This window comes from Meriones unguiculatus, chromosome 3 (assembly GCF_030254825.1).
Source record: "Meriones unguiculatus strain TT.TT164.6M chromosome 3, Bangor_MerUng_6.1, whole genome shotgun sequence".
In the NCBI taxonomy this organism is placed as follows: domain Eukaryota; kingdom Metazoa; phylum Chordata; class Mammalia; order Rodentia; family Muridae; genus Meriones; species Meriones unguiculatus.
The window spans coordinates 129,091,114-129,104,473 of record NC_083351.1 but is presented as its reverse complement, the minus strand read 5'-3'; the positions used below and the strand labels follow the sequence as shown (position 1 = coordinate 129,104,473).

At 40.1% G+C, this 13,360-nt stretch overlaps 1 protein-coding gene across 1 annotated transcript in view; it reads left to right on the top strand.

The window, feature by feature from the left end:
* The window catches only part of Oxct1 (3-oxoacid CoA-transferase 1), a 129,486-nt gene that overhangs the window by 31,311 nt on the left and 84,815 nt on the right, over positions 1 to 13,360 (top strand). Inside the window, exons 6-7 of the mRNA XM_060380530.1 lie at positions 2,284 to 2,390; positions 4,543 to 4,603. Coding sequence (XP_060236513.1) covers positions 2,284 to 2,390; positions 4,543 to 4,603 — 168 coding nt within the window. The remainder of the gene's footprint in view (positions 1 to 2,283; positions 2,391 to 4,542; positions 4,604 to 13,360) is intronic.

Below are 13,360 nucleotides of genomic sequence, written 5' to 3'. Positions count from 1 at the left end.
CACCATTTGAAATGAGCACAGTAGTAAGCTTGGTAAGCTTGTGCTTCCCTTTTTGAAGTTTAGAACAGGCAACACTAGGTAAGGTATTTAGAAAATAGTTGAGTTTTCTATTTCTCAGCCATCAACACTTGTGGATTTTCTGTTTGCTTCCTTTTGTAAAAGTTTTGTTCTGGAGGTTTTGAAGCTTTGTAGGCCAGGCTTTCTCTTGCTCTCCTAGCGATTCTCCTGCCTCTGCCTTTCCTTTTTTCTTTTTTTTTTTTAATATAATTTTATTTTTTTCTTATCAGTTACATTTTATTAACTCTGTATCCCAGCTGTATCCCGCTCCCTCATTCCCTCCCTCTCCCACCCTCCCTCCCTTATCTCCACCCTGCCCCTTTCCAAGTCCACTGATAGGACCTCCTCCCCATTCATCTGATCCTGTTTTATCAGGTATCTTCAGGACTGGCTGCAAAGTCCTCCTCTGTGGCCTAACAGGACTGCTCCTCCCTTGGGGGTGGGGAGGTCAAAGAGCCAGCCACTGAGTTCCTGTTAGAAATAGTTCTTGTTCCCTTTACTATGGGAAACCAATTGGTTACTGAGCTACCACGGGCTACATCTGAGCAGAGGTTCTAGGTTATATCCATACATGGTCCTTGGTTGAATATAAGTCTCAGAAAAGACCCTGTGCCCAGATATATTTGGTCCCTGTGGAGCTCCTATCCTTTCCCCATCATACTAACTCCCCTTCTTTCATATGATTCCCTGTACTCTGCCAAAGGTTTGGTTATAAGTCTTTGTATCTGCTTTGAAAACGCTGCTAGTTAGAGTCTTTCAGATGCCTTCAGTAGACTCCTGTCATATGTTCAATACACATCCCATCTCTCTTTCTAAATGAGGATAGATCATCTTACCCCATGTCTGCTCTCTTGATTATCTTTTTTAGGTGTATAGATTTCATTATGTTTATCATATCGTATAGGTCTATATAAGCGAGTATATACCATGTTTGTCTTTCTCCTTCTGGGATATTTCACTCAGAATGCCTCTGCCTTTCAAAGGCAGGCATTATAATCATGTGCCACTGCTTGCCACATCGTTGATGTTCACAGTGATGAATTTTGAAATACACAAACATTTAGAATAATTTTGTATGCTGGTGTGCATTTTGTCTCATGTAATTTCATATTAGTAAAGTCTTCACCAGTGGTTTTCTTAGCTCATGTTTTCTAGCAAGAAACAGGGATATCTTTGGAGAAACTTTCCTTTAATAGTCTGTTTGAAACTCTAAAAGTAAGGTTGAAACATCACTCACTGACAGAGTGCATAGTAATGTGCATGAGACCCCAAATTCATTTCCCAGAACACCCTGCCTTAAACACAGCAAAGCAGAAACTAACTGTACCCGCAACTTTGTTTTGGAACCTTCTAGAAAATGCAGTCAGTCTTTTTTATCCACTAGAGGGCACAGTGTGAATGCTATTGGAGTTCTGCCCTCACAGGGATGTGCTTGTGCACAAAGGATCCAGCCCTCCATGGAGTTGTTTCAATTCTGTTTAATTCCCAGAGGCAAATCTCCAAGGGGAAAGGACAGGAAGAACATAATAGCAAAGGAGAGTTCTGTTTTGTGTTTTCTTCCAAAAGGCAGTAAACATTTAAAAAAGGTCAATAGCATTGTATTGCATCAGGAACAAGTGAAGATGTGCAGTAAGTTAAAACCAGCATCCACAGTAGCAAAGCAATCAAGAGTTTCCCATGAGTAAGTGCAAAAATTATGCAGAGATTTATATGAAGAAAATCTGTCCAAGGTAAATGAAGATGTTAATAAAAGGAAGCTTGCACCATGCCCATGGTTGGGAGATACGACAGTTCTTTTTCAACTAATTTAGTTTTTCTCTGATCATGGATTATCTCAACACTTGTTATAGATTACAGATTAATGAGAAACAGTAGGCAAGCCATTTCATGTAACTTACAGATTTTAACTTTGGAGACAGAAGGAGAGGGGCTATATTCCATGCCCTGAAAGGTAATGAAGACACACAGTCAAATGGATACAAGCACAGCCTACCTCTGCTTGTAGAGGGTTTAGTTCCTAAATGTACCAGACTTGCACTCACTGTGGGACCTCTGCACATTCTCTTTCCGAGAAAGCCTTATGCTACAGAAGAAGTCTCTCGAGAGTGCCCTCCCGGAGAAAGCCTCCCTAGCTGTTCCTAGTATGTCCCTCTTCCAAACACAGTGCATTCCAGAGCCGTATATATCCTGTGCAAATACCTGACAGCAATTCTTTGTCTCCTGCAGGTGAGGGAGTTTAACGGTCAGCACTTTATTTTGGAAGAAGCAATCACGGGAGACTTTGCTTTGGTGAAAGCCTGGAAAGCAGACCGGGCAGGAAACGTGATTTTCAGGTATTTTTGTAGAGGTTAAGCAAAGGAAAACATACTACTGTACGCATTCCAGCCTGTGCCTGGCTTGCTGAGCCCCACCCTCACCTCCTGCCATGGGTGAAAAGGAAGGTAAGGCCAAGGCCAGGGGCTATAGCTCATGTGGAATGCTTGCTTATTGCCCGTGTACCATCTTTAGTACTTAAAAATAAAATTAAACAAAATAATGCAGTAATGTCAGCAGCTCTGTGTTTTCTAAATTAGGACAGCAGAAATGGACATCACAGTGAGTTTCTGTCTGACCATTTAAAAATGGTTTAGAGTCATACACACCTGTACATGTGTATGTACATATGTCTATGTATACATTCAGATGTGTATGTACATCTATCCAGAAGAGCATGCAGTGCCAGGTGGTCCTGCTGATAGGCTGTACTTTTTGGCCAATGGCTTGTTAAGTAATTGGATCCAGGGTTGTAATGTAGCTGGGTTGGCAGAGTGCTTGCCTAGCATGCCTCAAGCCTTGGTTTTGATTCTCCACACTGGGGATGGTATTGTAGCCCCAGCAACTGGGTGAGAGTTGGGGAGGGGGGTTGATGAAGGTAGGGCAGATCAGAAGTTCAAAGTCATCCTTACTATATAATGAGTGTGAGGCTAGCCTGGGATACATGAAGACCCATTTAAAAAGAAATGGATTTATGTACAGCTACATACAACTATTTTTTTTTCCATTCGTATTTTAGTTGCCAAGAATAGTTATTTTTCTAGCAAACATGGCAATAGCTAGGGCATCTCTTTTATTTTATATTGTTATTTTTATACAGTGTCTTAAAAATGTCAAAATTGCTCTGATATTTTTGGGGAAATTTCTAATAATAGTGAGTTTTTTTCTTGTGCGGCCTGTGTCTCCCAGGAAAGCCTTCTAAAGTTTCTGTTTGAAAAGCTAGCTATCCTTACAAATGTTGAGCTCTTGTTTTCATTATATGGATAGCCACAGGCCTACATGATTTTCTTGTCATTTGATTAACTTTTGCATACTAAACTCTAAGTAATTATAAGTATTTTAATGTCTTGGATTTGTACATTAGGTAGTTGTATTTTGAAAGTTGGGCCACTTTGGATCTGTGTGTAAGAAGTGAGCTATATGATCTTCCTCAGAATTTTATTAGTTGCTGCTTTTAATTAGGAATTAAAAAATTCTTAATACAGGTAGTTTGGCCTCAATCACGTCAAATTCTCAATAGCACTTACATTGTTTGTGTTTATTTCTGAAGGACTTAATGTTATATTAAATGCTCTGATTTCTTAAATTCTAGGTTCTTGACATAAAACTACTTTTGTAAATTTTAGGCATGTGACACCTTCCTTGCCTGCCTTCTCTGACCATCGATGTGATGTTTCTAGAGTTCTGATGCTTTATAAAAAAGGACGAATGACAGTTATTCCCCAAAGTATTTATGGACATCCTGTGCTCCAGTGCCTGGCTGTGGTTTCTGAACACTTTACTTGAATCGCAGTGGGCTGACCCTCTGTAGGTGGTGATGGTCCCTGAGCTTTGCTGTGAAGTGAAAACTCTCAGCCCAGGGTCAAGTCATCTAGATTCTTAGCATACAACTGGTCCAGACACCACAAAGTTGTTCTTCCCAGTAAGTGTTAGTGAGTACCAGTGAGTACTTCATAGGCCGTCAGCTAGCTGAAGCTCCTCTTTAGTCGGGGTGGACATACCATCTCCTGTAAGGCACTTGGTACTTGCTCCTTTCTCTCTTCCTTGGTGGTGCTGGGTTTGGAGCCCAGTGCTTTACCACCAAGCTATTTCTACCACCTAACTATTTCTACTTTTTAAAAGTTTACCAGTGAACTGTATAAGTATGAGAACAAATTTTAATCTTGGTTAAACAAGTAGGGGAATTTTATTTCAGATATTTATGAATATTCCTTCTATTTTTATGTGTAAAAACTATTGATTGAACATAAAAAATAGTCTTTCCATCCACCTATTATAAAAATCACATAGATTTAATGAAATGACTATGAGAGTTTAAAGATAGTTGTAAGTCATGCATTCTTAGATTCATAGATTCTTGGTAGAAGTTCTTTGAGTGTGCATTTTCAAGTTTAAAGAGAAACATCTTGACTTTGATCTTTCTCCCTCTTCTCTCCTCCTTGTCTGATATAGGAAAAGTGCAAGAAACTTCAATTTGCCAATGTGCAAAGCTGCAGGAACCACAGTGGTAGAGGTAAGAGAAGAGGCTCTGAATTAATGTTAATTCTCTTGTATTAGTTTTCAGGAGGACAAACAAAGACAGTTGTTTTGTTTTATTTTATATATGGAGAGATTCTCTTTAATATATGATTTGGATATATAATTGTTGGCAGCTTTCTGGTCAACTGGGAGCTCACTAGAATGCTGTGCTGTCTTGGGAAATCTACTTAGCTTATAAAAGCCATTTGGTCTTTGAATAAAATCAGATGAAAATCTCAAGATGGGTTGATAGACAGTCATTAACTGCTTAATGACCAGACATCATCTGAGAATACATTGAAAAATAATTTTGATGCTGTACAAATATCATATTATGTCCGCTAATGTAGGTACAATATCACTTAGTTGCTTGATCTTTGGGACCACTGTCGTTTCATATGCAATCATGTGGTGCCCTACTGTATGTGGATTGCAGTAAATCTGGAAACTACACTAACTCAAAGTTGATTGGCTTCCTGAGGTTGATGCTGGGAAGTCTTTAACAGGAAGGGTTGCACAAATAACTACTCTATTATGTTCAGAGCAGCTGAATATGTATTGACTGATACCTTTGGACGTCTTAGCATTTGAAAGAGGCTTGGGCAGTTCTAGCGGATCTGGAACTAGATAAGGATGCAGGATAGAGATAGGTGCTTATACCGAGGTCCAGCCTCTTGGGTTGTATATATATGAAGGAGACATCAAAATGATTCTCAGCTTGGCTTTGTGGATCACTTTGGAACCAAATGGGTGTTCAGCATGGTCTTCCTTTGGGAGGACTTTATAGTATGTGAGTATATGTTCCCACTTTTTTCACCTGGTAGTCACATTGTATGATATCTTTTGTGTGACATTTGAATTTATCTACGGTTGGCTGAGATGTTACTTCATGGAGACACTTCAGGAAGAGTGTTTTTTCAGAGAAGTGAATCATAGTGTGCCCTCAGTGATGAGGGATGTGGCATGTTTTGTCCAGTTTTGTTGTATTGAGTGAATCTAAAAAATGGATCATGGGCCTTTCTGTGTATCTTGTTTCTTATTTACCAAATCGTCTTAACGACAAGACTGTGGCATACATCTGTAGTATTACTGAAGAAAGATTGTCTTAGTTAGCGTCCCTACTACTGTGATAAAACACCATTACGAAAAGCAACTTTGGAAGGAAAGGTGTTTATTTCATCTTGTAGCTTGTAGTCATCATCCAGGGAAATCAGAAGAGGAACTGAAGGCAGGAACCTGGAGACAGGAACTGAAGCAGAAGGCATGGAGGAATAATGTTTACTGGCTTGCTCTCCATGCTTTGTTCAGCTTACTTTACTATTCAACTTAGGACCATTTGTCCACATGGGCCCTCCAATAGTCATTAAAGAAGATAATACCCCACAGACTTGCCTAAGATATCCTCTTCAGGTACTGGAGTTAAGAGCACTGACTATTCTTCCAAAGGTCTAGGGTTCGATTCCCAAGATCCACATGATGACCCACAATGGTATGTAACTCCAGTTCCAGGGTATCCAATGCCCTTTTCTGGCCTGCAGGACTGGGCACACATGTGGTGAATAATATACATAATGCAAAGCCACCATTATAATTAAAATAATAATAAAAATTTAAAAAAGGTTCTTCCTAGATGTGTCTAGGTTTGTGTCAAGTTGACAAAGACCAGCCAGCCTAATGGCCTGCCACTAGCTTAACATAATGGATAGCTTAACACTGGGGTTCACACACTGCTACATCTCTACCAGAAGCTGGCATTATACTAGGTAGAGCTCTCTTATAAATTTTGCCCTACTGTAGTATTTTCAGCAACACTTTTCTTATAGGAGCAAAAACTAGAGATATTGTAGGTAGCAAGAGAGAGTCTTTAGTTGTAAGGAGAGAAAGTTATTGGGCTGAGCCTGCAGGTAGGCTGTCTCCCCGCTCCAGAACAGAAATCTCCACACTATCACAGCATTCTATCCTGGCTGACCCAGAACCACATTAGGATCCTGTCACTGTTGGTGCTGTTGGGCAGCCATTTTCAACTGATAGCCTACAATTTCGTGGTAGGCTGGCCGCTAGCCCTATGTGACTTTTATATTCGTGCTAATTAAAGCTAAAAACAGTTCCAGTGTTTAGAATGTTATCACTAGTTAACATTCAAAAGCTCACTAAGCCTCTTATGGCTGGTAACTCCTGTGTTTACTTACATCATGGTGATTGTGGAATGGTTTCTTAAACAAAGCTGGATTAAAAGCTTAATCAAGATGTGCTGCTGGAGAGACAGCTCAGTGGATAAGAGCACTAGGTACTCTTTCAGAGGTCCTGAGTTCGGTTCTCAGAACCCACATGGCAACTCACAACTGTCTGAATCTGAAGTCTGTTTATAATTGTAGTCCCATGGGTTCTGATGCCATACTCTAGTGTAAATACATGCAGACAAAACACCCATGTACATAATTAATTTCAAAAAAAGGAGTGAAGGTTCAATTCATAGACCATTCTGTCTGAGGAATTTAAAGCAGAACAGAGGCAATAGTAATATTTTAAACCTACCTCCCCTGTATGCTCTCTGTAAAGGGTCCACACACTTAGATTAACTTATTAACTATTCTCAAAAGTAGAAAATATTTTGGAATTGAAATTTTTAAATTTGAAATCTTCATATTTCAGATGTGAAATTTTACTGTAACTTTCTGGTGTTTGTGTTACTCCAAGTCTAGTGAGAACCCCAGAGCTGTGCCTTCTCAGTCTCTTCTGTGTTCTGTTAAGACTGTTATCTTTCTTGCTCTTCAGATTGCTAGAATCTCTCTTCTAGCCCACAACACTGTGTTTTGTGGTAGTCTGAATGGGAAGGATGCTTGTGAATTCATAAAAAAAAATGTGGCGTTTAAATAAAACATGAAAGGTAATTACATTTTCACATTATTCTGATGTTAAAGGTTGACCATAATGATAATTAAAAATTTATTATGTGCCAGTCACAGTGCACATGCTTTCTGTGTATTGCTATTTTAAATTACATTCCTAAGTAGAGCCACAATAGAATGACAGCATTTGCTCTTTTTGATTATGTTACTTATAAATACTTCAAGTCATCATGAATGGATACCGAACCTCCAGAAGTCTAGATCGTTTTAGTGTATCAGAATCAAGCAGGCATGTAGGGTTGTGTGTGTGTGTGTGTGTGTGTGTGTATGTGTTGTTTTGTTGCTGTTGTTCAGTCTGTTGGAAGTTTTCTTTGCCACCTGTACCATAAACCTTGAAGATGACTTTGAGTCATCCTGTGAGTAGTAGCCCTATGAATTTCTCTTAGATTCTGTCCATTCTCTTGAGTGTTTGTGTGTGTGTGTGTGGTTTTTTGTTTTTGTTTTTTTTTTTAATATATATTTTCTCCTAAATCTGGTGATTGGAGTGACTCTAGGACTGTAAACAGTAACTTACACAGTAGGAACTATCGCCATTAAAGATCCTATATTTCAGATAGCAAAGAAAAGTATAATTGTCTTAATTGTTTATAGCCCAAGCCATCCTTGAGCACATGACCATCCTGCTTCCATCTACCAAGTGTTTGAATTCTTTAAATCATACACTAACACATTGTTCATTTATGTAACAGTTCATTTGTGATAAATGTTTTATGCCAAGAAACAAATCAGCATGTTTATGAATAAAAGGAAAATCAAAGCACCTTTCATATTAATTTTTTTAACCTTGTATGAGGTATGGGACTATGTCTTCTCTTTCTGATGCATTCTATACAAGCTTATGACATATGAGAGCAAAGAGGCGAAAGGTGGTGTGCGAATGTCATTGCACGCCTCTCTCTGAGAAGCAGCAGCCATTTGAGCTCTTCCCTGTGAAGCTGCAGCCTGCTCAGTTCTGGTTGTGTCTATCTGTCCCTGTGAAGGAGCTGGCTGATTATCTGAGAGGAACACAAGGTGGCACACAAGCCAGAAAGATATTTCTTTTTTTAGCCCAGACTGTTATTTCTGGGCCTCCCTCTCTCTGGATGGGTAAAGTCCCTCCTGATGAACTTCACAGGCTGATGACCCAGGGTGACTCCTGGGTGTTGCACTGCATGTGTGTAATGAGTGAGCACCAAGGGCTGTCTAGTCTCCTGGGCTGTCTCATTTGGGTCTATCTTCAGGGGACTCTTATCAACCTCCCAAAACCCTGTGACACCTTCTCCCAGTCTTCTGAGTGCACGGCACACTCGATCCTGCCCTTTCCTCTATTGTCTTTTTTCTCTTTTCATGTTTAACATAGAAAGCCTAGAGGGGGGCTGAGAGCTCTTTACTTAGGAGACTGGATAAAGCAGCCAGCGGTGCACATGCTGTCAGCAAAGGTCGTCTGACTCAGCCACCGAAGTCTGCCAATGCCGCCTGGGACTGAAATAACCTGGCTGGTTTTTCCTCTTTTTCTTTTTTTATTTTATGTGTTTGTGTGTATGTGTGTGTGTGTGTGTGTGTGTGTGTGTGTGTGTGTGTGTCAGTGCCATCAGCCAGTGTTCTGTGTGTGTGCATCAGTGCCATCAGCCAGTGCTTAAGTTGGTGTTATAAAACAAAGATTTACATAATACCCTTTCAACTACTTTATTTAATTTTGACTTTTAGTTACAATAAGTATATTCATTTTCACAAGCTAAACTCATTTCTAATACATGCTATTTATCTTTAGATATATTGATATAATTGCCTATCGAAAGAATTGTTTATATCAGAAGATAATAAATACATTAAATATAAACTTGCCACCTGCTTGGCTTACAAAGATTGAAGACCTATGAATTATCTATTTGAAGATAAGAGCCTGCTTCCTTCCCAGAGGTGCAACCACTATTAGGATAATTATGTGTGTTCAGTCTCCTTTTTTTTTAAAAAAAAAAATTCTGTGTCATAAGGAGGTATAAAAAACTGTTTTCCAAAATGATATCCTAAGGTTTCTTTCCTTTTTTTTTGTATTTGTAATAGCAAAGCTTTGAAAACTGTGGCATGGTGTTGTATACCATGGATAGGCAAACCCTATCTCTTTTTAGGATGGTGACTTGAGGACTTGAGGAAAAAATTAGGGGACATCTGCCATCCTCAAGCTGACACATGTTGTGTCTGGATAGAGAGTACAGAAAGGCGAAGGTTGCCATGTAAATGATACCGCAAAGTTGTGCTTAAGAGGGCTGTGAGTGGCTGTAAGTATAAGCAGAAGGCATAAGGAACCCTCCAGAGCTCAACACTGCTGCAGTGAGCCTCCCTCATCCTTCCTGCCCCATCTGCATCCCCATCTCCTCCTTACCTATTTTATCTTGAGGCAAGCACCAGATATTACGTCTCAGTGATGTTTAAGACAGGTTCACTGATGCTCAGAAATTCTAGCATGGCTCTCTGGGTGCTGCAGACTCATCAATGAACATGAGGGAAAGAAAGGTCTCCTTCCTCAGGGAACTTTCATTCTGATGGTCCAGACAGACCATGAAGAATAAATGAGGGAGATGGATAGCGTTTAATAATGTTAAATATTAATGAGGAAAGGAGCATGAAATGTCAAGGAAAAAACAATTCATTAACAAGGTATTCAGGGAAAAGCCTTGTTATGATGACTTCTTTGCTTTTTGGCTTTGTTTTTTGAGACAGGGTTTCTCTGTGTAAAAGCCCTGATTTCTGGGCTTGCTTTGTAGACCAGGTTAACCTCAAACACACAGAGATCCACCTGCCTCTTTTCCCAAGCTCAGGGATTAAAGGTGAATGTCACCATGCTCAGCCAGGACTTTTAGTTATTTTAATCTTTATTTTTATTTTATGTGTATGGGTATCTTGCCATCCTGTATGTCTGTGTATCACCTGCGTTCAGTGCCTGCAAAAGCTGGATGAGTGTACTGGTTCCTCCAAAACTGGAGTTAGAAATGTTTGTGAGCTGCCATGTGGGTGTTGAGGAATTGAACCTAGGTCCACTAGGAGAATAGCATTCTTAGCTGCTAAGCCATTCCTTTAACCCAATTATAGAATTTTAAAAAAATATTTTTGTTGAGAACTTCATATATGCATATTATGTGTTTTGTTCAAAAGTATGCTCCAATTCTCTTCTCTTCTGGGCAGGGTGGTAGGCTGCAGTCCTTGAGAGTTTCTTGAGAGAGTGGTGGTGACATCTTCAGGGCTAGGTGAAATGTAATCTTTATTTTTAGGACATTTTATAATATTTCCCAGGAAATGTTTAGACCTTCTTGTGGTTTAGATGTGATCTGGCCCACCTAGGGTCATATCATGAGAGCTGGTCCTCATTATGATGAAATTAAGGGCTGGTGGGATGTTTAAGATTTGGAGATTAGTGGGAGGTGATTAGGTAATGGGAACATTCTCCTTAAGAGGGATTAATACTAGTCTTCTGGAACGAGTGAGTCTATAAAATATAGATTGTTCAAGGCTGCCATCTTGCTTCTGTCTATGTTGTGCTGTAGTCAAGGGAGCCCTCATGAGAGGTAGTACTGATGGGGCTGCCTGTCTCTAAACCTATGAACTTGAACATACTGTTTCTGTCTCTAATATACACAGTTCCAGTCCTCTGTTATAATTGTAGACAACAGCATAATGCCTAAGTCTGATAGTGAGACTGACACAAGGAGAGAATGTGATTTTAAAACTGGAACATTCTAGGTTTTGTGGCTCCTCACTCTGTTTTGAGAACTTTATGTTAAAAAAGCCTCATGAACTGTCATAAAAGAAGTGTGATCAAGCTGGTTTTTATTTTTATTTATGAAAGGATGTGGGACCACAGTGGATTTTAACCAGGTGCCTAAGTACTTCAGTGGATCCTATGGATTTGGAATGTTCATGAAGTAGACCATTAATACATCAACATTTAGAGACTGACCATGTTCCTGTCTGCTTTAGAGAAAATGAAAATGCTTCAGGGCAAAAATAGTTCCTTTCCTCTTAAGTTTCTCTTTAGTTATTTAAGGTTTGTTTTTTATTTTATATATGTGGGTGTTTTGCATTGTATATCTAACTGTATATCACTTGTTTGCCTGGCACCCTCAGAGGCCAAAGAGGGCCCCTGATCTCCTGAAATTGGAGTCACAGAAGGCCCTATGCTACCATGTGGGTGCTGGACTCTGTCCCCATGTTCTCAAGATCAGCTTGTTCTTGACTGCTGAACTATATCTCCATTCAGGTGTTTTTTTGTTTTTTTTTTTTTTCTTTAAATCTTGAGATTATTGAGGACTCGACAAAAAGTTGAAAGAGCAGTGGGTTTCATACTGTCTTCAATGGACCATAAAGGACAAAACGGTATAAACAGAATGACAACAATAAAAAGTAAAGATTCACACTGTTGTGAGACTCTAATCTTGCATATATACCACAGGCAAACCAAGGAGACCAACACCAGAAGGCCTGCTAACGCTCCCATGCCCGCCCATTCCTTCAGATGATTCATGGCTGCAGCAATCCATGTTGATAATCCTGTGGCTAGTCCTGTGTCCACTCTGGTAGAATTTACTGTGACAATGGCCACTCTCAGCTGCTCCATCGTAGTATCGAATTCTCCAGTCCAATTACCTAAAATATAGCTTGACAATTGTTTAGACAGATTTGCAGCACAGGAAAAATTCTCATGTTGTATGCTAGTGACACAAAGTCCAGCATACTTTCATTGACAGCCAGGTTGAGCGATTTGCCATAGGGTATCAATTTGCTCCTGCAAGAGGTCAGTCCTCTGATTGAACACCATCAAGCTTCCTTTTAGTTGAACATTAATTCCTTTATGTACAACTAAGGCATGAGCTACATTGGCTAAATGATTATTCAGGGTCTGAGCAGTCTGCCCAGTATGACTCATGGCTAATGATCATTCAGGCCTTTACAGCCATTGAAGCAGGACATTCTCCCCAAGCATGGTTGGATACCATAAAAAGCTAAAATGATACGCTCAGGATGCGAGGCTAAGCACTGCACTCAGGGTCAGCCGCTTTTGACCCAGGGAAGAGCATGTCTGATTGCATGCGGGTTGATGCCCCAGGTCCTGCCTCTGAGAAAAAGGTATCGGACAGGTCTGATGCTCTTTGGGTGGATGACACCTAAATGAACATTGGTACAAAGTCCCAATTTATTTCTAATACCAGAGATCAGACCTCTACTCTTGCCTGATGTGTCTAAAACAAAAAGGGGGAACTGTAGAGAGCTGCGGAATGCTATGCCTTAAAGATGGAGCTGGTTTCCGCCTTCCACCTTCCCGATGGTGAGTGCTCTCTGTCACGAACAACTCCACATTTGGCTAAGGCCGAGGATCTGGCTTGCTTCCATGTATGTGGACCTATCTGCATTGCCCACGTGGCACGCCTGGGTTGGCTACCCAGAGGCTATTTAAGCTGTGGGCTGGCTTTCCCCAGGGTCCAAGGATTGTTCAAGGTTCCTGAATAAACTGCATTGAAAAAAAAAAAAAAAGTAAAGATTCTGTCTCCATGGGACAAATACTTTTACCATTGTTGAGGATTTTTTTCTAGACAGGTACAGTTTCAAATACTCATATTACACACAGGCAACAATTACTGTGCAGAATTCATTCACACAAACGTCTCTGATTGGCATGTGGAAACACAGTGTGTATGAGCACTTGGCTGAAAATTCAGACACACTCAGTATGTGAATGCCCTTCAATGCGTTTTAGTATTAACCCAGTGGAGCTATCTGTATTAGTTAGCCAGGGAGAAGAATGAGACCAATAAAGAAACAATTTACACTGCCAGACATGGTGGCACAGACCTGTAATCCTAGCACTCAAG